Here is a 25000-nt window from a genome sequence, read left to right as displayed (position 1 = left end):
AAGGAAATAATATCGTTAGAAAATTGTTCTTGTAATCGTAATAAGTGTTACGAATTATTGAATTATGAAACGAATGAGAGTATTATTATTGCTATAAGAAATATTTAAGAATATCCTTCAAGCAAACATTGTAATTTGAATGTCCCTTCTATATATATATATATATATATGTATATGTATATATTGATGATAGATTATATTAATATAGACATGTATGTGTATCGAAATAATATCCTTTTTTTTTTCCTCTTCTCTTTTTTCTTTTTTCCGTAAGAACTTTGTAATTATTTGCAGATACCGTTCGTTTGACTTTCACGTACGATAACATTTCCAATGTTTTGTTGCAATTACGTATTAAAAAGTGTTGTGTCTACTCCCTTTTGTTGAATTAATCTGAAATCTCTAAAGAGCGCGGAATGTTTCATCCCTGCCAAACCCACAATCTACCCTCGTTATTCTCTCGAACTCTCGTTATCGAGTCAATGGAAAAACTCGTTTTTCTGGTCGGACGCGGAACAATGGGATCCCGCTAATTTTCATTTATCCTGCGGCTCAAAGTGAATTATCGTGCGATCAACAGGGCCCCGTGGATGGAGTACGTTTAAATAAGTGACGTAATAGAGACGCAGTATCACGATGATCCTAGTAAAAACGAAAAAAGAAAAAAAAAGGGTGGGGGGGAATTCAAGTGGGATAATTTTCAATCGACATTGAATATTCTCTCGAAAATTTTGGCGTCTCGATGGAAAAAAAAAAAAAATAAAAAAAATAAAAAAAAAAGAATAAAGAATGAAAGAGAAAAGAAAGAAAAGAAAAACAAGATTATCACCGGACGTCCATAGGAAACAATATGCTTACGGATAAAATTCTTCGATCAATCTTATTTCAAATTAAAAATAATTAATTAACATTAACGATTAATTTAGCTTTACGCATCGCTAATGATTATAAAGAAACGATAAATCTATAATCCTTGGGCATTATATCATTTGTAAAAATGAGAAAGAATAATCCATAGGGAGGAATACGACAACGATAACAACAACAACAACAACAATAACAACAACAACAACAACAACAACAACAACAACAACAAAAGAAAAGAAAAAGAAAGGGGAGGAAAAAAGGGAAGTAATTCTAATTCATCTAAAACTTCGTATATAATAATCGAACGATGACTTGGTGCTATTTCTATTCAAGAATAAAAGAGAAGAAGAGTATTCAAAAAAAAAAAAAAAATGCTTACGTTAGAGAAAGAGAAAAAGAGGGAGAGTGAGAGAGAAAGAGAGAATCAATCGATCGATCGATCGATCGATTCGTAAAGGTGGTAGTCCGTTATAAGGAAGAAGAAGAAAAAAAATAAACAAACAAACAAACAAAAAATAAAAGCAAAGCAAAAAAAGGGAAGAAGAAGAAGAAGAAGAAGAAGAAGAGGGGAAAAAGGAGGAAAGAAAAAATAAAGAAAAGGAAAGGAATGAAAAATAAAAGAGAAAAACAAAATGGAAAAAAAGAAAAAGGAAAAAAAAGGGTCCCTCATTAGGTTGCCCTCGAAGCGTGAGTCGCCGTGTCGGAAGATAATTAATCTCAGCGAACGGCAAAAGGGAGAAGCAAAAGAGGATAAAGAGAGAAGGATAGAGTGCAACGAACCCGCGATAGAAAGAGAAAGAAAGAGAGAGAGAGAGAGAGAGGCCCCGTTTAACGTGTATCGTGGATGGAAAGTCGAGCGGAAAAATGCGTGAATAAAAGTAAATAGGGTGGTATTAGCGGGCTTCTCTGCCTCGGACTGACAGGATGGTGCTTTAGAAGGAAGGTGAACACGGGTCGTGAGTCGTGACATTGACGAATGAAGCAGAGAAAGGTACGCCCTGTCTCTCCCTGTTCTTGGTTACACTCTCTCTCTCTCTCTCTCTCTCTTTCTCTTTCTCTATCTCTCTCGCTCGCTCGCTCGCTTGCCATTATGCTACATAATTTACTGCAAGCAGGGTGGTGGTGCTGGTGGAACCACCACCGTCGGTAGTGGCAGACCACCCACAACCCTGCCGTCGAGTTAACCGCGGAGAACCGAAGCTGACTGGTGGTGGAAGTGGTGGTGGTAGGTTCCAGAGGACCCTTTGATCCTGCGGGCCTGTCCCCCCTTTCCTCTCCGCCCCTTCCCATACCATCCCATCCCTTCCTTTCCTTTCCTTCCCCGCCTTCCCAACCACCCCATCCCCCCACTTCTACTTCACCCATGCCACCAAACCATGCCACCTCGAACTCGATCCTCGTGTTTGTATCGCCGTGAAAAGTGGGCCAACGGAAAAAGTACCCCTACACTGTTTCTTTCTCTCTCTCTCTCTCTCTCTCTCTCTCTCTCTCTCCCCTATTTCTTTTTCTTTTTCTTTTTCTTTCTTACTTTTTTTCTTTCTTTCTTTTTTCTCACTTTTCTCAGAGCCATGAGACTCCGCTATGCCATCATCGTTTTCATATTTCTAATACATACATACGTTCCCCATACTATCATAATATCCATTCTTTTTTGCCCGTATATATCTTGTAAGAAAGTATGCTGAACTATGTACTTAGAAAAATTCTTAATAATATTCTAGGAAGGTTAAGCGAACTGATATAAATTAATACTGAAATATTGAAAATTCTTTTGGAATAATAAAAACTTGTTGTCTATGGTTGAGTTTCATTAAAAAAAAATTTCGAATAGTTTCGTTTTAGCGGGATATTTGAAAGTAAAAGTAAAAAAAAGTCTCTTGGGAATATTTCTTTTTCTTCTTTTACATTTTCGTTTATTTTTCTTTTTTTTCTTTTTCTTTCTTTTTTTTCTAAGTCATCTCACGACCTTCTTAAAGTCATACTCTCTCTCAGAAAAAGAAGAAAAAAAGAAAAGAGGAGGAGATTCCACTGAAATGAATATCATAATACTTCTTCTTCTTTTTTGTTTTTTTTTTTTTTTTGTTTTTTTTTTTTTTTTTTGGTTTTTTTTTCCCCCTTACTCGTGCATCTCTTTTCGAACGTTCGTTAAACATTTCTCACGTCTTATAAAAGAGAATGCAAATAAATTCTATGAGCTACATTCGAGCAATTCTTTATAAGGGATGTTCGTAAGAAGAGAAAGAGAAAAAGAAGAAGAAAAGAAAAGAAAAGAAAAGAAAAGAAAAAAAAAAAGGAAGAAAGAAACGAAGAAGAGGATAGGAGGTGAATGGGGTGAAATGGAGGAGAGAGAGAAAGAAGGAAGATTGGACAAAGTCTTTCTCCTCGCCAATGGACGTAACTGATACTTTATCGCGTAACAAATGGGAGTTCGGTCGTACGTAAACATTTCATCCTCCTATGGCGTAAAATTGATGGCGTTACCGACTATCGCTGCCGCAGCTGTGCTCTCCGCGTCTCCTCTCGAGATATGAAATTAATAAAGCGCGCGCTCTTGTGTGTCCGCGTGAACGCGCCCACGCAAAAGAGGGAGAGAGAGAGAGGGAGAAAGAGAGAGAGAGAGAGAGAGAGAGAGAGAGAGAGAGAGAGAGAGAGCTAGGTAGCTACTCCTGATAGGTATGCATTCACCTACATTTCTCTTTCTCTCTTTCTCTTTTTCTCTCTTTCTGTATTTCTCTCTCTCTCTCTCTCTCTCTCTTCTTCTCATACGTTATCCATTCGAACAAAATAAATGCATTTAAACGCGTTCTCGGCTATCGTAATCGATCGAACCATTTATTATTATTAAATACGAACGTATTTAGCATTCAGAGGAATATGCCTGCTCCTCTCCTATATTTTCATATATTTGTACCATTTGTTGTAAATGTATAAGTTACGTTTATATACGTATGCATATATATATATATATATATATATATATATATGTATGTATGTATGTATGTATGTATCTATGTATCTATGTATATACATATTTGCAATAGTTCATGGGAAATCGAGGGGCGTGCGATATCGACGATTTCGATAGATAACGTGTGTTTGACAAAAGCACGTATCCCCAGACTCATGTTCGTCCAAGTATACATATATATAAACATACACACACGAAATGTGTATATATATTTATATATAAGTATACTTATACACACACACACACACATATATATATATATATATATATATATATCGAACCCTTGCAAAGGGTGGCAAAGGTCGGAAAAGCTCGTAATCCGATCTAACAAAAAGGCAACAAGGAGCTTGCTATAATGAAAAAAAAAAAAAGAAAAAAAAACAAGAAAACAAGAAAGCAAGAAAAAAGAAAGGAGGAGAAGAAGAAGAAGAAGAAGAAGAAGAAGAAGAAGATAAAAGGAATGGGAAACGAAAAGAGTGTACACATAGAAATATGCTAAATAAGTGCATGGAACTTTCGAATATGATCCATAATGATATTGCGCTTTCAAGATGCTCCGTCGCCATAACTTTTTTTATTTTTTCTTATACATTATTTACTATATCGGCGATGTGCGTAGAGGCGAATAACGAGCTGGCAAGCTCTGGGCTAAAGCTCTCTGCTCGATCGAACGGAAATAATCTTGGATGAACGATAAACGGCGATGTTAACGTCCTCTCTCTCTCTCTCTCTCTCTCTCTCTCTCTCTCTCTCTCTCTCTCTCTCTCTCTCTCTCTCTCTCTCTCTCTCTCTCTCTTGGGCATCGTCATAATCGCAGAGATGCATTTTCCGTCCTCTTTCATGCTACTCATCTGCAAGATTCGGAAAATAAAAAGAAAAGGGCTACGACAGGAAAGAAATTTCTTAACGATGACGCTCTATCTTATTGCATCCTTGCATCCAACTAAAAAAATAATACCAACTGACCTGATCCAACGAAAACAAAAAAAAAAAACAAAAAAAAAAGAAAATAATACCTCACAAGGGCCAATGAAAATTTCAAACGTTTAACTTAAAATTCAAAAGTTTCTTGTCGATGAGATACCTCCCGCGTAAGCTTCGAATAAGCATGTAAAAAAGAAAGAAAGGAAAAAAAAACAAAGGAAAGAAATAAAAAGAAGAAAAAGATAAGAAAGAAAGAAGAAAAGAAAGGAGGAAAGAAAGGGAGAAAGGAGTGGAAGATGAAAAAAGAAGGAGAGAACGAAAGGGAAGCATTGGAAGAAAATGGACCGAAGGATGGATGTAAGGGTAGAAAGGAGAGATAAAGAACGAAGAAGATAATAAAAAGAAAGAACGAAAGAAAGAAGGAAAGAAAGGGAAAAGAAAAAAAAGAATGGAAAAAAAGGAGAAAAGAAAGACTCGAGGAAGAGAAAAAGGCAAATGAAGATTACACTTGCCTGCGCATACTTTTCTATGTAGATACATACATACATACATACATATATATATATATATATATATATATATATATATAAAAATGGACGAGAGTTAGAACAAGTAAGAAGAAGACAGAAATAGAAAGAAATAGAGAGAGAAAGAGAGAGAATAAGTTTGAAGAAAGAGAAAAAGAGAGTGAATCTTGATTCCTCATCCCGAGTAGTAGCTATAGCAGTTGGGGAATGAGAAAGGAAAAATGCAGTGGACTTTTAGCACCAAGTGGACCCTTTAAAAAATAGGAAACAAGAACTATACGGGTTCTACGCATTATATGGACCCACCCGCGATGCCCACTTGGAGCGATGAAACGTCAGAAAGAAATAAATAAAAAGGGAAAAAAAAAGAAGAGAGAGAGAGAGAGAGAGAGAGAGAGAGAGAGAGAAGAAAAAAAGAAGTCGAAACTCTGTAGGAGAGAAGGGATGGAAGAGACGGAGGGTGGTAGCCTCCAACTAGAAAAAGCCCCTACCCTACTACACCAGCGATATGTACTTACTCGTAACTACAGCGACGATAATGCCACTCGAGGAATGCACCCAAAGAGAACCGACGAAGCGTCAGTATTTCAAAAGCCGCTTCTGACCGAAATGCATTGCGTGGAATCGCGTTCTCGTTTCTTCCACCCCCCCCTCCAGTTTCTACCTTCCCTTTACTAACCACCCTCTCATACCTACCGACATATCATCCCACCAACGAAACTACAACCGTCTGCCTACCACCCTCTTCCTTCTCACTACCACTCCTCCTCTTTTTCATTCCTACTTCACGTCTTCTAGCCATTTTTGGTCCCGTCCCCTTTCTCTTTTCCTATTCCCCCATCTTCTGTGTTCTCCACCTTGTTCTCTTTCTCTCTTTCTCTCATTCTCTCTAACGTCAAACCCCTGCTCTTACTCTACTCTTTCAAAGAGAAAATGTATCTAGGTATTTCTACGTTCAACCGGAGCAACAAGAAAAATGAATAATATTCGTGAATAGCTTAGGGAATATATATAGTTGTGTATATATATATATATATATATATATATATATATATACACATCCTCGAATGGGTTCTTTGATATTACCTACTGGAAAACTGTTATCGCGATCTGTTAAAAAAAAGAAAAAAAAAAAACATAGAAAAAGAGAAAAAAAAGAAAAGAATAGGAGAGGAAAAAAGAAAAAAGAATTCCTTGATTTTATAACTATAGTACAAAGGATTATATCCTCATTGAAGTTTTAAATTTCTCGAGGATTTCAATATGCTTGAATAATCCAAGATCGTTTAATACTTAAAACATATATACATATATATATATATATATATACATTTCATTTATATTGAGAAAAAGAGAGAGAGAGAGAGAGAGAGAAGTAGAGACATAGAAAATCTCGATTATCTCAGAGGAATATTTTTTTTCCTTCGTAATCGTTATTTTTTAACATTCTACATGTAAAACTTGATACTTAAACCACATTGCGCCAGTAAAAAATCTTAGTAGTCGACTAAGAAAAGCTCCCGGACATAGAAAAAGTATAATGTTTCTGTTTGTATCCACGCTATGTAACAAGAGAATGTACATATCTCTAAGTGTAGTAGAGAAGAAAAATAAAAGAAAAAGTGAAAAAAAAAAAAAAAAGAAAAAAACAACAAAAAACAAAAAGAAAGAAAATATATGGTTACGAGTGGATATACAAGCTCTCGTAATAATACGCACTTTAATACTTTCGTTTGCAAACTTATATAGATGTTATTTCACGATTGTAAAAACTGTCTCCGAGAGAGAATGAAAAACTGTCTAATATTAAAATTCAACTCGACCGATGAATCCCAGACGAATTCGGTGAGGAGGAAGAAAAAGAAAAAAAGAAAAAAAGAAAAGAAAAAAGAGAGACAGAAAAGAAGGAAAAAGAAAAAATAGGAAAAGGGAAAAAAGAAAGAAAGAAGATTTGTCAAGAAAATTTAAAAATTATAATTGACTACTGATTAGTTTTGTGGAACACATTTACGTCGATGAAATGCGAACACCAATGTGAAATAACTGGGCTTACTTATGTTAGTTCAGTATAAGATCGAGTATCAAACGTTAACCTTAAACAGCAACCTCATCCAACCTAAACTTCCATTCCTTCCCTATTAATACTACCGCCCTACATACACGCTAAACGATAATCTTCTTCCTCTCTTCCTCTTACTCTTCTTCCTCTTCTTCTTCTTCTTCTTCTTCTTCTTCTTCCAACATGGAGAACTAGATCTTATATCCAATCAGTGAGCGGCCCCTTCACCTTCTCGGAATTCTCCAACGAGCCGGAAAACGTCTAGTTTGTCGACATAATCTTATCGCTAAATGAGTCGACGGTCGCGGATTATTAGGTCTCGCGATTAACGTACTACTCACCCACCACCCATTACCCGCCACCCATCTTACACCCCATTCAACATCCTATACCTATCCAATTCCAACACCACCCAATTTTATCGCTTCTATGACCCAAACCCAAATTTTTGACTCTGTACATTTACACGCCATCCATACGCTATATATAAAAAGTATATACATAAATATATATTCGAGATGAACAAAACAATAATAATACAATAATACAATTTCCTTTTATTCTCAATAATAAAATCAATTTGGGGATTTAAATTGTTCGACCTTTCGAAACGATCGTTCGAATTTAATGTCAATCTTTAGTATCGAATTCTGTCATTAAGAAAAATGAAAAGAAGAGAAAGAAAAAAGAATGATGAAAAAAATCCATCAGCGAACGAAATTCTTGTAGGATAACTCTTGTAGCGTACAATGATAAACTACGATGTTCAACAGTAATTGTCCCGACAGAAAAGGCTGACAGTGAACGACTACAATACTTCCAATTCAAATGCAAACTTTGCAACTAGAAATAGCATGATCTTTCTCTCTCTATATCTCTCTTTCTCTCTCTTTCTCTCTCTTGAAATGGCTTCAATAACATTGTATCGAACGTTTCCACTGAACTATTTTATTTTTACATTCTTTCACATGCGAATTAGACTATTCAAACTCTAATACCATTGTTCCAAGATTTATAGTTTATAAACTCCCGAAATCGATTTGCAAATGAAAAAGTACATTGCTAATGAGTCGATAAAAGATAAATTTAAAAAATAAAAAGAAAATTAAAAAGAGAAAGAGAGAGAGAGAGAGAGAGAGAGAGAAAGAAGTAAGATTTAAAAGATCTAAAATAGTGCAAGTTACGTAAACCGTTTCGACAGGGAGCAATGGTACCAGGATCATTTCGAGAGGGAGCAAATTTTCTCTCGCTACGAACGCTCGTTATGATAAGATATGAGAAACGCGGCACATTTTACCAGCATTGTTACCTCTTCTCTCCCACTTTTTCTTATCGTATCGCTCTTTCTCTCTTTCTCTCTCTCTCTCTCTCTCTCTCTCTCTTTTTACAACTCGATCTTCCATATCCAACATTTTACTAAACGTTCCTTGTTCTAAAAAAAGACAAGAAAAACTACCACAAAAGATATTCTCTCTTAGCCAACACACACGCATACACAAACAACACACACACACAAATATACCAACGAATTCTCTCTTTCCTACCTAATCTCAATATTTGCTAACGTTTATTCTTCTTTCGAAGTTCATATCACGTTCTAACTTGATCCGAAAACTCTTTCGTACTGATTGTGAATTTTTTTATCTCTCTTCTATTATGAAACAAATAAGCATATACATAAATACATATTATACTTATATACTTTAAATAACTATAAATGTTATCACAAAAATTCAACATCCTTATCGATCTAATATCATATGCAAAACTAACTCAAAACTAAACGTCTAACTCTCTAACGTTTCCTTTCGTTGGATTAAATGAACGATAAAAAAAAAAAAAAAAAAAAAAAAAAAAAAAAAAAAGAGAGAGAAAAAGGAAAAATAGAAAAAAAAATAAAGAAAGAAAACCCACTGGAAAAATTCTAATTTGATTTCCATGATGTTGCAAGTCTCTATATCGTTCTCTTACCCTTACCGCATCATCCTCCTGGATAGTTTCGAGTGAAATTCTTTAAGAGGAAGCACTTTTCAACCCAACTCGTCCACCTCGACTCTCAGCATTGCCCAACGCCCTAAACCCTATAGACCCATCCCAGATACCCAGTCCCAATGTCCCCAGTTCCCAGTCCCTAGTCCTCAATCCACCGATCGTACTATCCTAAAAAAAATCCGTCCTTGTATCGCCGAAGGAGACAACCATGAACTAGCTAAGAAGAAAACTTCGAATGGGCTAGGGATATATAAAGGGAGCCAGAAGAATACGAACGATAAAGCGTTTCTGATATCTTATCACGGTAATGGCCGCCGTAGGCTGTCTCTTCTCTCTCTCTCTCTCTCTCTCTCTCTCTCTCTCTCTCTCGCTCTTTCTCACTCTTTCTCTCTCACTCTTTCTTTCTCTCTTCCTCCCTCTCTCACATGTACAAATACAAACATAAACACAATACAGATACACACACACATATTTTATATCTATGCATCTATCTACGCGTAGCATACCACGCGAAATTCTGCCCTGTCACAAGCCAGCCGGCCGCAGCCGAACGTTAACGTATTCGCTCTACTTCCTGCAAATGGCAAACCGGCAGCTGCATGACGCGTCGAACGTATCGTTAAATGTACGATGGGACACGATTTCGCATCGCTCACCGATTTCAGCTGGATATCACTGGCAGGCTGGATAGCTGGTTGGCTAGCTAGCTAGCTAGGTACGTTGGTAGGTAGATAGGTAGGTAGGGAGGAAGGTATGTAGGTAGATAGATAGGTAGCTGGCTAGCTAGCTAGCTAGCTGGCTAACTCGTTTGTACGTTCGTTCACATCGCTCTTCGAGTTTATGATAGGGATTTCGTGACGCCATCAAAATGGCGTCGAATGCACTCACCGACTAGAAAGGGAGAGAAAGAGAGAGAGAGAGAGCGAGAGAGAGAGAGAGAGAGAGAGAAATATAAAAAAAAAATAAAAACGAAAACGTAAAAAGTTATCGGGAATACTGGCGAGAAATAATGGATACGATAATATGATAAATTGTAGGAACGACGACATTAATAAGTGAACATACTGACTTTGATTATTATCGTTGGTGGTGAAATAAAGACGAAATTTTTTTTTTTTCTTTTTCTATCTATATGAAATCCATTCAAATCAAATATGTTAAACATCATCTCTTGATAATTAATTACTGATAACTTCATGTATTTCCATGATCTATAAGAGGACAAAAAAGAAAGAGGGAGAGAGAGAGAGAAAAAGAGAGAAGAAGATAAAAAAGAATTGTTGGATAAATTTCTAATTTATTCCTGTGACATGAACGAAGCTTCATGTGTTTAAAAGCATATATATATATATGCTTTTAAACACATATAACATTAGTAAAACATCACTGTAATATAAATTAGGTCGTTAAAGTAAACAGAGTATATAGAGAACGTTCGATGGTTGAACAAATAGACGTTTTAATAATTAAATAAGAGCCATAAGATATATATATACATTCTATATATATATATATATATATATATATATATATATATATATATATATACATTCTATATATATATATAAGATAAACGTTTGGCAGGTAAGAAGAACCAAAAGCTTTCGTCGAAGGTAATAACAAAGCTGAAGATAGACGGACGATATCCCTTAATGATACAATAGGATAATAGAGCGATTCGTTGCACGATAAACAACGTACTACCACGCCAAGTTTTTGCAAGTACATGATTAAAAAAAGCAATCTCTCTCTCTCTCTCTCTCTCTCTCTCTCTCTCTCTCTCTCTCTTTCACTCTCTCTCTCTCTCGGTCGTATATATTCCTGGGAGAAAATAAAAATATACCCACCCACCTACCTACCTATCTACCTACCTACCTGCCTACCTACCCACCTACCTATCCACCCTACCACCTATCTACCTACGTGCGCTCGCATAGGTATGCGCGAGTATCTGTGTATATGCGTGCGTCTGTATATGTATTTGTGTTTGTATAAGTTCGTAGGTGTGATATAAATGCTATGCATAGATAATGTGGCCGTAGAAGAAATCGATAACCTTCTTCGTTCGAGCGAGAATTCTCACGGGGGGAAAAATGCTGTAACGATACGAACGAATTCGACGAGAAATTGCATAAAATCCGTTTAACGTGTAAAACGTGTATACACGAATACGACGTCGTCTATGTTACTTATATACATATATTTATGTATATGTATCGTTATCGTATAGGAAGCACCTTTCCTTTGTCAAATTTTCTCAATTAGTTTAATGAACATTGAACAAAGGCAACTCTACGTTATACATATATACATACGAGATAGTCTATCAGATTAATTTTTTCAAACATAATTTTCTGTTTTCTCTTTTTTCTCTCTCTCTCTCTCTCTCTCTCTCTTTTCTTTTCTTTTCTTTTCTTTTTTTCAAGATTCATTATATAAAGCAATTATATAATACAATAGTTATTAAATGTCATAATAAATTTATACAATAATGAAATACTAATTTTTCATTGGATTATTTACATAAATAACGAAGGAAATGGAAAAATTGGGTCAACGTTTTTTCTCTTTTCTTTTTTCCTCTTTTTTTTTCTTTTTTTTTTTTTTTTTTTTTTTTTTCATAGGCAAATCTGTTATTAAATCTAAACGTTGAAGCAACGGATGAGCGCGCTTACGCACACACGTACACGCACACGTTCTCTTCTCATATACGATATAACGTATATTCGATATTAATTAAAAAGAAAAAGAAAAAAAAAAAAAAAAGAAGAAAAAAAAAGAAGAAGAAAGAAGAAGGAAAAGAAGAAGGAAAATAAAGAAAAGAACCGGAAAAAAAATTAACGAAAGATTTTCTCGACAAGAATCGGTTTAAAAAAAAAAAAAAAAAAAAAAAAAAAAAAAAACAAAAAAAAAAAAAAGAAAAAAAAACACCCATGAAAAGAAGAGAAATGAAATAAAGAAGAAAAAGAAGAAAAAATTGTGGACCAAAACAAGAAATTCGACATTTGACTTCTCTCAATGTCTTTACACTCGGGAAAACAGAATTTTTTTCGCTCGACAAAAAGCTCATTGTCGAAAACGTTAACGCGTTCGCGAACGCGTTAACGTTTCACAGATATTTCGCTACCTCGTACCGTAACGATAAATTCTCCAATTTTTTTTTTTTTTTTCCTTCCTTTCTTTTTCTTTTTTTATTTCCTTTCTATTTTTCCTTTTTTTTCTCTTTTTTTTTTTTTTTCCTCTTTTTATTTTTTATTTTTTGTCAGAATACGTTGTTCTCCGGGGAATACATTTATCATTTCGTTTAAAAATTTCACCGCGTACCGGGGAAAAAAAGTTTTCACTCCATGGCGATATCTATGACGAAGTTTCGAACGTATGTGTGTACATTGAAATTTGTAACTTTGCATGAAAAGCTCTTCATATGCGTGTGCGTATGTACGTGTGTGTATATACGTATGTGTGTACGTGTGCAGGCGCACACGGCGCATATGTGTGTGTGTGTATACATATATTGGAGGAAGAGGAAGAAAAAGAAAAAGGATACGAGAAAGAGAAAGAGAAATAGAGAAAGAGAAAAAGAGAGAGAAATAAAAAAAAAAAAAGAACTATTACAAATTTTATCAAGCACAGACACATACACATACACGTACACGCAGATACACATAGACATTTTATTATGTATCCTCTCAATATTATTTTCATGTGACTTTAAAAAGGATTTGTCTTATGATAAATTTCGTATCAATTAAATTATTACGACCCGGCCGATGGAAATTATTTTTTTTTTTTCATTATTTTTCTTATCGTCATACGTGAAAATAATCGTAATACTTTTTTCAAGTGATTAACAAATTTTATCGAATGATACGTATGTTTGGTTCGTCTATGTGGGTTTTAATATATATATATATATATATATATATATATATATATATATATATATATATATATATATATATATATATGATATATACGTAGAATCATTGGTCTCATCCTGTAATCGCGTTCTCGATAGAACGAAAGTGACATGTGCGGTATTTCGATGACGATCGCATTTGTTCTCATCGTTTTCACCGCAGATAGAACGATACCTTTTAACGCGATTAGCGTATATTCTCTATATTTTATTAATTCGTTCAGGGATGAGAACGTAATGGTAGTAGTATTACTTTATAAACGCTGTATTCAGAAATAATAAATATTATTAAAATAATTGTTAATGTGTATATTTATACATTATCGAACGTAAACGCTCGGATATTCCATTAAATATATAGAGATATCTACATATTTTATGGAAATATCCATAAATATTTAAGATAAAATAATTTTATATCTTTGCAAGTTCACATACAATCGCAATTATTTTCAATAATATAACCTATTGCATTGTAAATTATTGAATAATGATAATAATAATGATGATAATAAATAAAGAAGAAAAAAAAAACAAGAAGAAAAAAAGGAAAGAAATAATGGAAGAAAAAAGAATAAAATATATATATATATATATATATATATATATATATATATATATATATCGCATGTTATTCCATCGATACGAAGAATAATGGGGTATCTTAATTAAACCAAAATGTACAAATATTTGTATCGAAATTAAATAAATATCTGTATAATATTTTAATGATAATAAATAACGATAATAAATGCATTTCTTCGTTGATTATAAACGTTTCTACGAATAATATCAGAAATTGCAAAGAAACGTATTAACTAAACGAAAAAAGTTTCTCGGTGTGATTTGTGTGGTTAATAGAACACGTGTGTGTACAAATGCGTTCCAGGAAATAACCTGCAACCTTCGGAGGCATTAAATGATGAAAAGATGAAATGATGAAAAGAAAGATGAAAAGAACGTTCGGCCATCTTAAACGGCCCTTCTATATGCTCTCACGTCGGTGCTTTTGCGCTTTTCCTCGATCACGAAAAGCTGCTTCCGACCGCGAAATCGAAACTCGTACACGCTTACGCGAAAATGTGGTAGCAGAAATTAACGAGCACCTCTGATATCGACAGGATGTACGTAGGTAATACTTAAAAAGCAATTTACCTTCTTAAGTAAGATCGCAGACGATTTTTCATTTTTTATTTCTATTTTTTTTCTACTCTTCTAATTTATTGCACCAAATTTTCTTTCTCCTTTTTCGTTCCCCTTTTTTCTTTCTTTATTTTTCTACCTTTTTCTGTTTCTTTTTTTTTTTTTTCTTCTTTTTTTGTTTTTCTAAACACACATTTTTATTTCAAAATAATTTTATTAATCACTTATATTTCAACAAATATATATATATATATATTTATATTCTTTGATATATTCACAATGGTCATGTGCATAAATACATAAATGGAATTACTTTTTTTGTTTAGTACTTGCTTAGAAATAAATAAATAAATAAATAAAATATATATATATATATTTCATATCATAAACCGATTTTATTTAATATTTATAAAAATTATTTTTCAAAATAGTGAGACGTATTTTTGTTATTGAGACCAATATTATTGATGATAATATCTTTAACAATTTAATATTCAACTTAAATAATATAAGATTTTAATAAGGAAATAAAAAATTTACAAATATGTGATTGACTTTTTAATCGTATTGTAAAAACAACAAAAAGCAAAAAAAAAAGAAAAGAAAAGGAAAAAAGATATCAATCTTTAACGAACACTTTTACATCGAAAAGGTAAATTTTCGCATTACATTGATCTCGTGTTACGATTTACTCGTAGAGGTAACATGTTTCACGTCTCATTGAACCCTTCACCATTGTTTCACGTTGCATGCAGTTTCGTTTCCATTTCTTTCGTGGTCTCTGCTCCGGGTTAAATATCGGAATAGAACCAGATAGAAAGAGAGATAACAGAGAATCCTCAGAACGATACTATTCGACGGCGTTGCGGTTTACCATGAGCATCCCATTTTCGATCATCTACCTTCGACAGAAAAGTTCAATTATCTCTAAAAGAACAAAAATTGACTGATACACGTAATTAATCTGAAATTGAATTATAAAATCAATTCATATTATTTCAATTAATTACGTTCGATTTTATCAAATATTTATTCAAATATATGCAATTACTATTATTATTATTATTATTATTACTACTATTATTACTATTATTATTATTATTATCATCATTATTATTATTATTGTTTTTATTGTTATTACTGTTCCTTAATATTATTATTATTATTATTATTATTATTATTATTATTATTATTATTATTATTATTATTATTATTATTATTATTATTATTATTATTATTATTTTTATTATTATTATTATTATTAAGGAAAGAGAAAGAGGGAAAATATTAGTATCTTTTGATTGTTATTATGGTAGCAGTATTAGATAAACAGTATAACAGAGAGAGAGAGAGAGAGAGAGAGAGAGAGAGAGAGAGAGAAGGATCGTTTATCGGTGTTTTATTGAAATGCATTAAAGGTACATTCACGTGTGGTCTGTATATCGAGATTCGCGAGCGCGTTTACCGGACTTCGAAATGGATCATTAATCACAGAAACCATGGGCAGACGGTAATGGATGGTTATGGACCGATTTGGAGCTAGGCTCGATTGATCGGGAATACGTAATCATGATCAGGCTAATTCTTCTAGTAGCAACTACCTACCCACCTACCTACCTATCTTTCGAATCCCAGTATCGTGTTGCGCGTTCATCATTCTGAAAGTCCTTAAAACCGGATTTCAAATCTTGTAAATATAGAACATTCATTTATCTCTCTCTCTCTCTCTCTCTCTCTCTCTCTCTCTCTCTCTCTCTCTCTTTCTCTCGCTGGATATATTTTAACGCTAATTCGAGACGATCGATGATCGATCGAAACGAAAAAAAAAAAAAGAAAAAACAAATATTTATCGTGTTATGAAAATTCGATCGATGAAAAAAAAAAAAATAATGTCGATTACAAAGATATATTTTTTTTACAGGAGACAGATTATCTGTCGTTTAATAAACAAAGAGAATTAGAAAGTCGATGACTGTTCCAGTTAAATTATTAAAAATTAAAATGCCTTTCGATTTCGATCCGAAGTATTATTGTTTCGGACTGGGAGGGTGTTTTCTATATATATATATATATATATATATATATATATATATATATATATATATATATATACTTATCTATTTTTTGAAAATGTGTATCCTAACATAATCAGAGATTCGTCGAATGAGAAATTCGTATTAGCCATAGTCAAACGAAATACTAGCGACACGTTCTCTTCCAATGGAAGACGTAACCTCCAGGGAGGAGTGTGCCAAGCTGATGGTGGAAGCTTTAAAAAGAGCTTAATCGACTTAAGTGCAAAACTACCACGTCGGGACGTCCCTTTTTCTTGGCAGAGAAGTCGGAGGACCGGTCAACCTTCGATAGTTCGTATACTCTGTTCTACGTGCTAGTATATACTACGTGTGTCGCCTAGAGAAACACGAAAAGACCTACTCGTAATCGAGTCTCCGTCCAATTAGGCCAACATAGCACCCTCGTGACCCTTTCTCCTTCCTCTATATTTATCTGTCTGTCTCTTTCTCTTTCTTCTTCTCTCTCTCTCTCTCTCTCTCTCTCTCTCTCTGTCTGTATGTCTGTTTCTCTTTCTCTCTCTCTCTCCCTCTCTATTCTGCTGCCCCGAAGGCACTCGTCCTTTTATACTTTATTTTCTCTCCTCCTTGAATTCGCAAATGCTCTTGATGTCGGATTTTACGTTGATTTTACCACTATGAAAATTATCCACATTATCTAATCTTTCTTCATCGTTCATCATTTCAAACGTTTCGAGATATGAATTTTCACGAATAACAATGATTATTATTCATATTTTAATATTATTCGTTTATCATCAAGCATACATTAGTCCGTCCATCGTTTATAATAAAAAGATTTCAAAAGATAGAGGATATTATTTTGCGTCCGAAGGATGAACGAACAAGAAAGGAAAAAAAAAAAGAGAAACAAGAAAAAAAAAGAAAAAGAACAAGAAAAGAAATGATAGGAAGAAGGAAAGGAAAAAAAGAAAAATGAAAAAAAAAAAAGAAAAAGAAAAAAAAAACAGAATGAAAGAATAAACCAATTAAGGGAGACGAGATGGACAGACAATATCTCATGAACGATCACGAGAATCGTAACAATTTATGTCGACGAAACACTCTCTTCCATTGTACTGAGATGATTGTGGACGATGTCGGGACGCGTACTTAGGACGATTAAAAAATTATGGTAATTGTCTGTAGCGGCTGGAAGGCCGGAACGTAATATTTTATAGGACAATAAGTCTCTCGTGAAATTCCTTCCTACGAACTCGACATTTTCTAAAAGAGAGAGATAGAGAAAAAGAGAAACAGATAGAGAAAGGGAGAAGGAGAAAGAGACAGAAAGATAGAGAGAAAGAGAGAAAGAGGATAGATAGAGAAAATATGATAGAGAGTATGAGAGAGAGAGAGAGAGAGAGAGAGAGAGACAAAACGTTTCCAACCGTTTGCGTATTATTACCTCGAGAATTTCTCTCAACGAGCACCAACGAATCGAGCTCATTTTTACCTTTAGTTTTACAACGCGCTAAGCTTCGACTCTTCCTCTCTCTCTCTCTCTCTCTCTCTCTCTCTCTCTCTCTGTCCCTCTCTTTTTCCTTCTTTTCAACCATCGCGATACTTTCAAAAGGGACATTTCGCGAACTACCAACGAAACGACGCGAGTTTAAGATGATGGTTATCGTCTTTTTCCAGTCGGTTCTCCTACGCTCTCATGAGAGGCCCTACTACCGTTGGAAAACATGAAGACCGATCGTCCGACGATGATTCTCAGCTTCTGCATTCTCCTATTACTGCTAAAACCCGACGTCTGTTCCCTGATAATACGTAAGTGTTCATTTCTATCGATCTTTTAACAACGACAATAATTTCTTTCGTATAATCATGAATTATATATTGTTCGTTAAATAGAAAGAAAATGATTGTATGCGTGTGTGTGTGTGTGTGTGTGTGTGTCTATGTACGATCTTTAAATTAAAAATTTCAAGAGATTCAATTAGACAAATAATCGGTGAAATAAAAATTTGTCAATTGTTATCATATGATATTCTTCTAATCATCAAATCGTAATAATATTAATTATCACGATATTTCGATATTTATAATTAATTATTTTAAACGATAAATTTGTCACGAGTGAATGTAATAATTTTGAATTGTACACGGTCAATCATACTCATGTCTCGAAGAGAAACTGTAATAAGAAGTAACGAGCGATTTGGTTAGAAAGAAATGCGCCTTCCGATCATGAAAATCTCAACTGGGAACGAATAGAAATGGATAAAGAAAGAGAACGAAACGGCAATAAGGGGTTGGGCGAAAGTCGAAACGATATTTTTCTTTCGAGCAAATTTGCCGCTGTTGCAACTACGAAGAACTCATTCTCTCGGAAGGAAGGAAGATCTGAAGGTTTCTCTCCTTTCCTTTACTACTCCTTTTCCTTTTTTTCTCTTTTTTCTTTTACATTTTCTACCTTTCTCTTTCTCTTTTCTCAGCTTTCTCTTCTATTCTCCATTCCATTCTCTTTCTCTTTCTCTATCACCCTCTCCTCTTTTCTCCTCTTGGCAGTACCAGCCCGTCAAATTTTTCATCGAGACCAAGTGATCTCCGAGTTTTTATTTTCCTCAGGCCGGCTTCGCGATGGGGGTAGGGTGGGGGAGGGAGGGAGGAGGGGTTCCCATCAGTCCAGAAGTAATGACTCGCTATTCTCCAGCCGCCCGGGGGATCAATTATTTTGAATCTAATGCGACAGGATAAATTGCATCCCACGGAAGGCTCCTTAGCCTCCCTATCTACCCATCCACCCACTTACCCACCCACCCAACGAACCAACCAACCAACCAACCAACCAACCATCCCACACATTCACCCACTCACCTACCAACCCAATCTAACCCCATCGTCCTTGTTACTTTCCACATTTTACACCCACTCCAAGCCTCATCCAACCGTCCGCCAACTATTCCCATTCATCCTCTCTCCTCCCCTCTCAGTCGCTCGCTGCTAGCTACTCTTCCTTGCTTTATCTTGCCTTTTCCTATTCCTTTCGAAACTCCCTCGTATTCCACGAGGATATGTCGGTAAACGAGGAAGACGATTTTGAGGTTAGGAACACGATTCTTTATCGAAAAGAAACCCCCTCCATCCCTATACCGTCCCCTCGCTCACCAACCTTCCCACCAACATCTATATTCCACCCCGCCTATTTCAACCCCATCCAACCCCATCCACCGCCCGACTGCTGAACACGTTTAACTCAAACGAATGAACACGCGATCGAGTTAGATTCGACGTTTCTTTTCTTTTCTTCCTTTTCTTTTTTTCTCTTTTTTTCTTTTTTTTTTTTTCTATTTTTTTTTACCTTTAAACCCAATTTTCTCATGAACGCGCGAAAGAAAAATAGTAGTGGATATTTCGGGTGGAGTGGACAGGTTCCATTTCATTTCTTTCTTTTTTTTTTCATTTTTTTTTCTTTTTGTATTTTGTAGATTTTTCATTCTTCTTCCTCTTCTTCTTCTTCCTTGCTTTCTCTCTTTCCTTTTTTTTCTTTTTTTTTTTTCTTCTTCTCTTTTTATTCTTCACTCTTATCTTCTTGTTTTGCTTTTTCTTTTATTTTCCTTCCTTACAAAGACCAAGAGGACATTATTTTCTTTTTCTTTTTTTTTTTTTTTTTAATTACAATACGATCCAACGAGCGATATTTTCTTTTTTTTTTTTTTTTTTTGTTATGTTAAAACGTGAAAATTTAAAAATATAAAAATAAAGAGGATCGACGTTAAATACGAAACATCTATTTAAAAATCTTATTACTCGTTAAATGCTTATTATAAAGAGCAAAAGAGAGATAGAGAGAAAGAGAGAGAGAGAGAGAAAAGAAATGGATTAAAGAATATGCATCGTTAGAAAAATAATGGAAAGTACTACTATCTACTTACTATTAGTCTCAAAGAAGTAACTGTGTATGAGAGAAAGAAAGACAATGATAGAGAAAAAAGAGAGATAAAGAGAGAGAGAGAGAAAGAGAGAGAGTGAGAAAGAAAGAGAAAAAAGAAATTTGAAAAACAAAACTAGGTGGTAAGCTGAACGCTGTCGCGTCATTCTCGTAACCTTTTGCATGCGCCAAGAGCTTTTCTAACTCTTAAACTTTCGTCTTTCTCGTTATAGTAAATGGTCTGTCTTTGTGGTTGAACAAACAGTTACACAAAGATAAACGAAGGCAACGGAGAGTACTCGAGCAGTCGTCTCGAGATGGTTTCAAGGACCTGGAATCCGCCGGCCCTTGTCCACTCTCCTTCGTCCCTTTTGCTCTTAAACTGAGTAGAGCTCGATGCTTCAGGCAGTTCCATCGCGATCCTCCGATCTCATCAACGTTCCATCCCTTGTGGAATCTCATTTGAAAAAAGTGAATAAAATATAACGGGTCTTTTGTTACTTAAACCTTATTTTAACGTCCATGAATCGTATAACTCGTTAGATATTTCATAAAAAAAAAAAAAAAATCAAATTTATCGAAGTTCGTTTGTGTTCGAGGATAAGAGAGGATGGGAGAGGAAGACAGGGAGGTGATGGTGTGGTGAGGGTAAACATATTTGTCGCTGTCGATTTTGTTAGCGCTATTACTTTTTCTATCTTCACGCGACAAATCAATACTCCGTGTAGACAAAAGTTTCATATTTGGCCAATATCTTTTTCTAAATTTATAGTTGTATAATTTGAAAGGAGAAAAAAAAATATAAGGTATGAAAAGTAATTATCCTAAAAAATTTTGAAAAAATAGTAATCGATTTTTAATATCACCCAACAACTTTGGACCAATCCTATAGTATATCGATAAGCGATGCAATACTTGAATTCTTTTCGTGTTATATTTTTCTAATAAATTTTATACACACACACACACATACACACAGAAAGTGAGAGAGAGAGAGAGAGACAAAGACACACAAATACGCACGATAATAAAAAGAAAACTTCGATAATAATATACGAAGAAGATCGTAAAGCGAATTTGGCACATATCTTTTAGATCGTCTAATTCCTTCTAATAAAACCTCTATATCCTCGTTTATATAAATTCTTGAAAAGTACCATTATCTCACGAGGACATATTGAGATAGGTCACTTGGGTCTTACGTTAAAGAAGAACAATCGAAACTCTCAATGCTACTACATGTGAAATTCTCATTAAAGAGGAAAACTTGATTAGAAATCTGATAGATGGTGTATCTCCTTTCAAAGGCTTTTGATTCAATCTATATATATTTGTTCTATGTACATACATACATACATACATACATATATATATATATATATATATCACATAATTATATTGTAATTCTAAACACTAATACCCGATCGAGGTTCATTATTAAAATGATAATTTCATGATAAATCTAAGATTAATGTATAATATTCAAAATCTTGATAGTACATTTTTCGAGGTAAACCTTTTTATGACGCACCGTGTAATCATCGAATATTGCGCCCTCGTTTATATAGCTAAGAGGCAAGACGTCGTCGTGGCGATATCAAGCGAATAGCTTTTGCTACCCTGCATTATATACATACATACATACGCTGCACGCGATGTCGCGTCCGTATATTAGCGTATCAATGTCTAGCAGGATCGATCATAACGCAGGACTATCTTCCTTTCGCGATCGACGGTGGAAGGCGAACGATTAACTATCCACCACACCGGCAATCCTCTCCCGATAACATTTATCACTTTTTTTTATTCTTTTATTTCTTTGTTTTCTCTCTCTCTCTCTCTCTCTCTCAGTCTCTCTCTTTCTCTCTCTCTCTCTCACACACACACACACTGCTTTTTTCTCTCTTTGTTTTTTAAAACAGGAAACGCCAGAGAATGAAAGAACATAAATATCCATTGTTGTTGAGAAAAGAGAGAAGAAGAGTCCAGGAAGGACGGCCGAAGTGAATGAGGGGTGGGAAGGGACTGACGGAGAGAGTAGAAAAATGGAAGAAAAAAGGAAGTGGCACAAAACTTCAAATTGAATTCAAGTATCAACGAATTCTATTTCAGATCAAGGGATCTTTGATTCTTATCTCGCTAAAATCTCGCTAAGATATAATAATGATTATGCGCGCGCTGATCCATTGTCTTGTCAGTCAACCCCCTTTGTTCTCTTTCTTTACCAGTTTCCCTTTCTCATCTTTTCATCCCCTTCAACCGCATCCTTCTTACTTTTCCTGCTTTTTCTCTCTCTCTCTCTCTCTCTCTCTCTTTCTCTGTCTGTCTCTCTCTTTCTATCTTTCTATTCCCATGGCCTGGAAAGAAGATTTATATACATACATACCTACATACATACATAGACGTACATATATTTTATATATACATATATATATATATATTCTTCAAGTATGATAGAAGAGTGTAAAAGGAGAAACGAGCTTCGCGAGAGAAGACCGCTGAAAACCATCTTCCGGATAACCGTATTATCCGCTGGCATTGTCTACGGCCAGCCAATTCGAAGTAATGAGACACAGTCGGTTGCGGAGAACAATCGACCTTCCTAGCGTGGCAGAAGCCGCGACGTGCCTTCCTACCTTCTACCCTAGACTCCAACCAACCAACGAACCAACCAACCAACCAACCAACCAACCAACCAACCCCCCTATCTCCCATCCAACCCCCACCAACCTCATCGTCTCATCTTCTCTCTGTTCGCGCCAACTTTCTCTCTCTCTCTCTCTCTCTCTCTCCTCCTCCTCCTCCTTCTTCTTCTTCTCTTCTTCCTTTTCATCCCTTATCCCTATCTTATCCCAGACAGTAGTACTGCATCCGCTTTCGTCAGTCCTTTCACTTTATAAAGAGCACGTCAATCCTAAGGAGCATCCTGCACCTTTCTTACACCCTTTCTTCTTCTTCTTCTCCCACCTCTTTCTCCCCTTTTTCTTCTTCTTTCTTCACTTCTCCTACTTTACCCCTTTTTCTTCTTCTTCTTCTTCTTCTTCAAACCATAGTCACGGAATATTCGTATTCTCCGTCGTCTTGAAACGTAGAACACCGTACAACCTTTCTGTACGTGTCCTCGGTATTATTACTCGCACGAGGTACGAATACAAATACTAGTTTCAAAGTACAATCGAAATATTTTTATTTTAAATTATCTTGACTGCAAAAGTTATCTTCTCGATAATACAAATCTTAAATGTATCTTCGATTATCCATTGAAATTATCATTACAACCATTTATTCATTTTAAACGTGACATACGAAGTCACACATTTATAAATTTAATAATATTATTTGATAACGAACGTCAAATAGGACGAACAGTTTTTTAATAACGGGCTTAAGGGGCACGGAATCGAGAAGGAGAAAAAAGAAAAAAGAAAAAAGAAAAGAAAAGAAAAAATGAGAAAGGGGAATAAAAAGAGAGAGACTAACCAGTAAGCTTGGAAATATTCCTGTTTACTATTACCTCTATGACGAGTTCCCAGGCCTATACCATGAAAACTCGTTAAAAAGCTCTATTCGGTTCATTTGCACTCTTTTACTGATGGGGGACAGAGAGAGGTGTGGGGCGGTGGGAGGATGGGAGGGGAGGGGAGGGAGAGAGAGGAAAAGTACCGTTATACAGCATATACTGAAGTTTCTTAACGCTCCTCCTACTCGTACACGCAACTACGAACAAACAGCTTGGAGCTTTTATTGGAATATTACTTTCGACCGTTCTATCCCCTACCTAATCTCCGGCCCCCGCCCCCCGCCCCCCCCCTCTCTCTCTCTCTCTCTCGCGCGCGCTCTCATTCTCTTTCTCTCTCTTTCTCACTCGTTTGATTTGAAAACTACAAGTAGAGATTTATTGTACTCCCAGTAACTACCCTTTTTCCCTGTGAAGGGATCGCTCGAAATTCTCGCGGTCTCTCTTGAGTCCACACTAGTTCTTTTTTCTCCGTCCTCTTTCCAATTCTTTTTTTTTTTTTCATTTTCTTTTTCTTTTTCTTCCTTCCTTCCTTCCTTCCTTCCTTCCTTCCTTCCTTCCTCCTTCCTCCTTCTTCCTTCCTAACCTCTCATCCCTTTCTTTCTTTACTTTCTTCCTATCATCCTTTCTTCCTTGATACCTTCAACGCTCGATACATATATCCAGTTGGACGTTATTCATAGCGTACTTCGATATTTCCACTTTTATCTACGTCAGATACGTCTTTTATTCCTCGGGCCCAGTATGCATACTAAATCAGACGCTTACGAAGACTGGTGAATGTTCTAAAGGGGGATGAGACTTTTTCGGTGAATCTCTCTCTCACTCTCTCACTCTCTCTCTCTCTCTCTCTCTCTCTCTCTCTCTCCTTCTCTTTCTCTCTCTCCTTCTCTTTCTCTCTTTTTCTATTCAAACTCCTCGACATGATTTAATGCCTTATTTGAAATTCTCCTGGCGTTTTGTATTCGATACTTTTACGTGTCACCCAATGGATACATACATACGTAAATGATACCAGATCGTTTCATTTTAGTTGACATTAATACCAATAAATCTCACTAACAAATATACATAATGAACTTCAAACGATGGCCAATATCTAAAACTGATTCATAACTCTGAACATATTCTTTGT

The 25000-nt window shown here is 35.1% G+C and overlaps 1 protein-coding gene across 4 annotated transcripts in view; it reads left to right on the top strand.

The window, feature by feature from the left end:
* LOC124428077 (discoidin domain-containing receptor 2-like) overlaps positions 1–25000 on the top strand; it is a 65968-nt gene that overhangs the window by 15839 nt on the left and 25129 nt on the right. For 3 of the 4 annotated variants that reach the window (XM_046971685.1, XM_046971684.1, XM_046971682.1), the window contains exon 2: positions 18113–18244. The exons of the other annotated variant lie outside the window; for it this stretch is intronic. In XM_046971685.1, the coding sequence (XP_046827641.1) occupies positions 18132–18244 (113 nt within the window). In that variant the 5' untranslated portion in view covers positions 18113–18131. The remainder of the gene's footprint in view (positions 1–18112; positions 18245–25000) is intronic. 4 annotated transcript variants of the gene reach the window in all.

The sequence above is a fragment of the Vespa crabro genome, chromosome 11 (assembly GCF_910589235.1).
Source record: "Vespa crabro chromosome 11, iyVesCrab1.2, whole genome shotgun sequence".
Lineage (NCBI taxonomy): Eukaryota > Metazoa > Arthropoda > Insecta > Hymenoptera > Vespidae > Vespa > Vespa crabro.
This window is presented reverse-complemented; position numbering and strand designations above follow the sequence as displayed.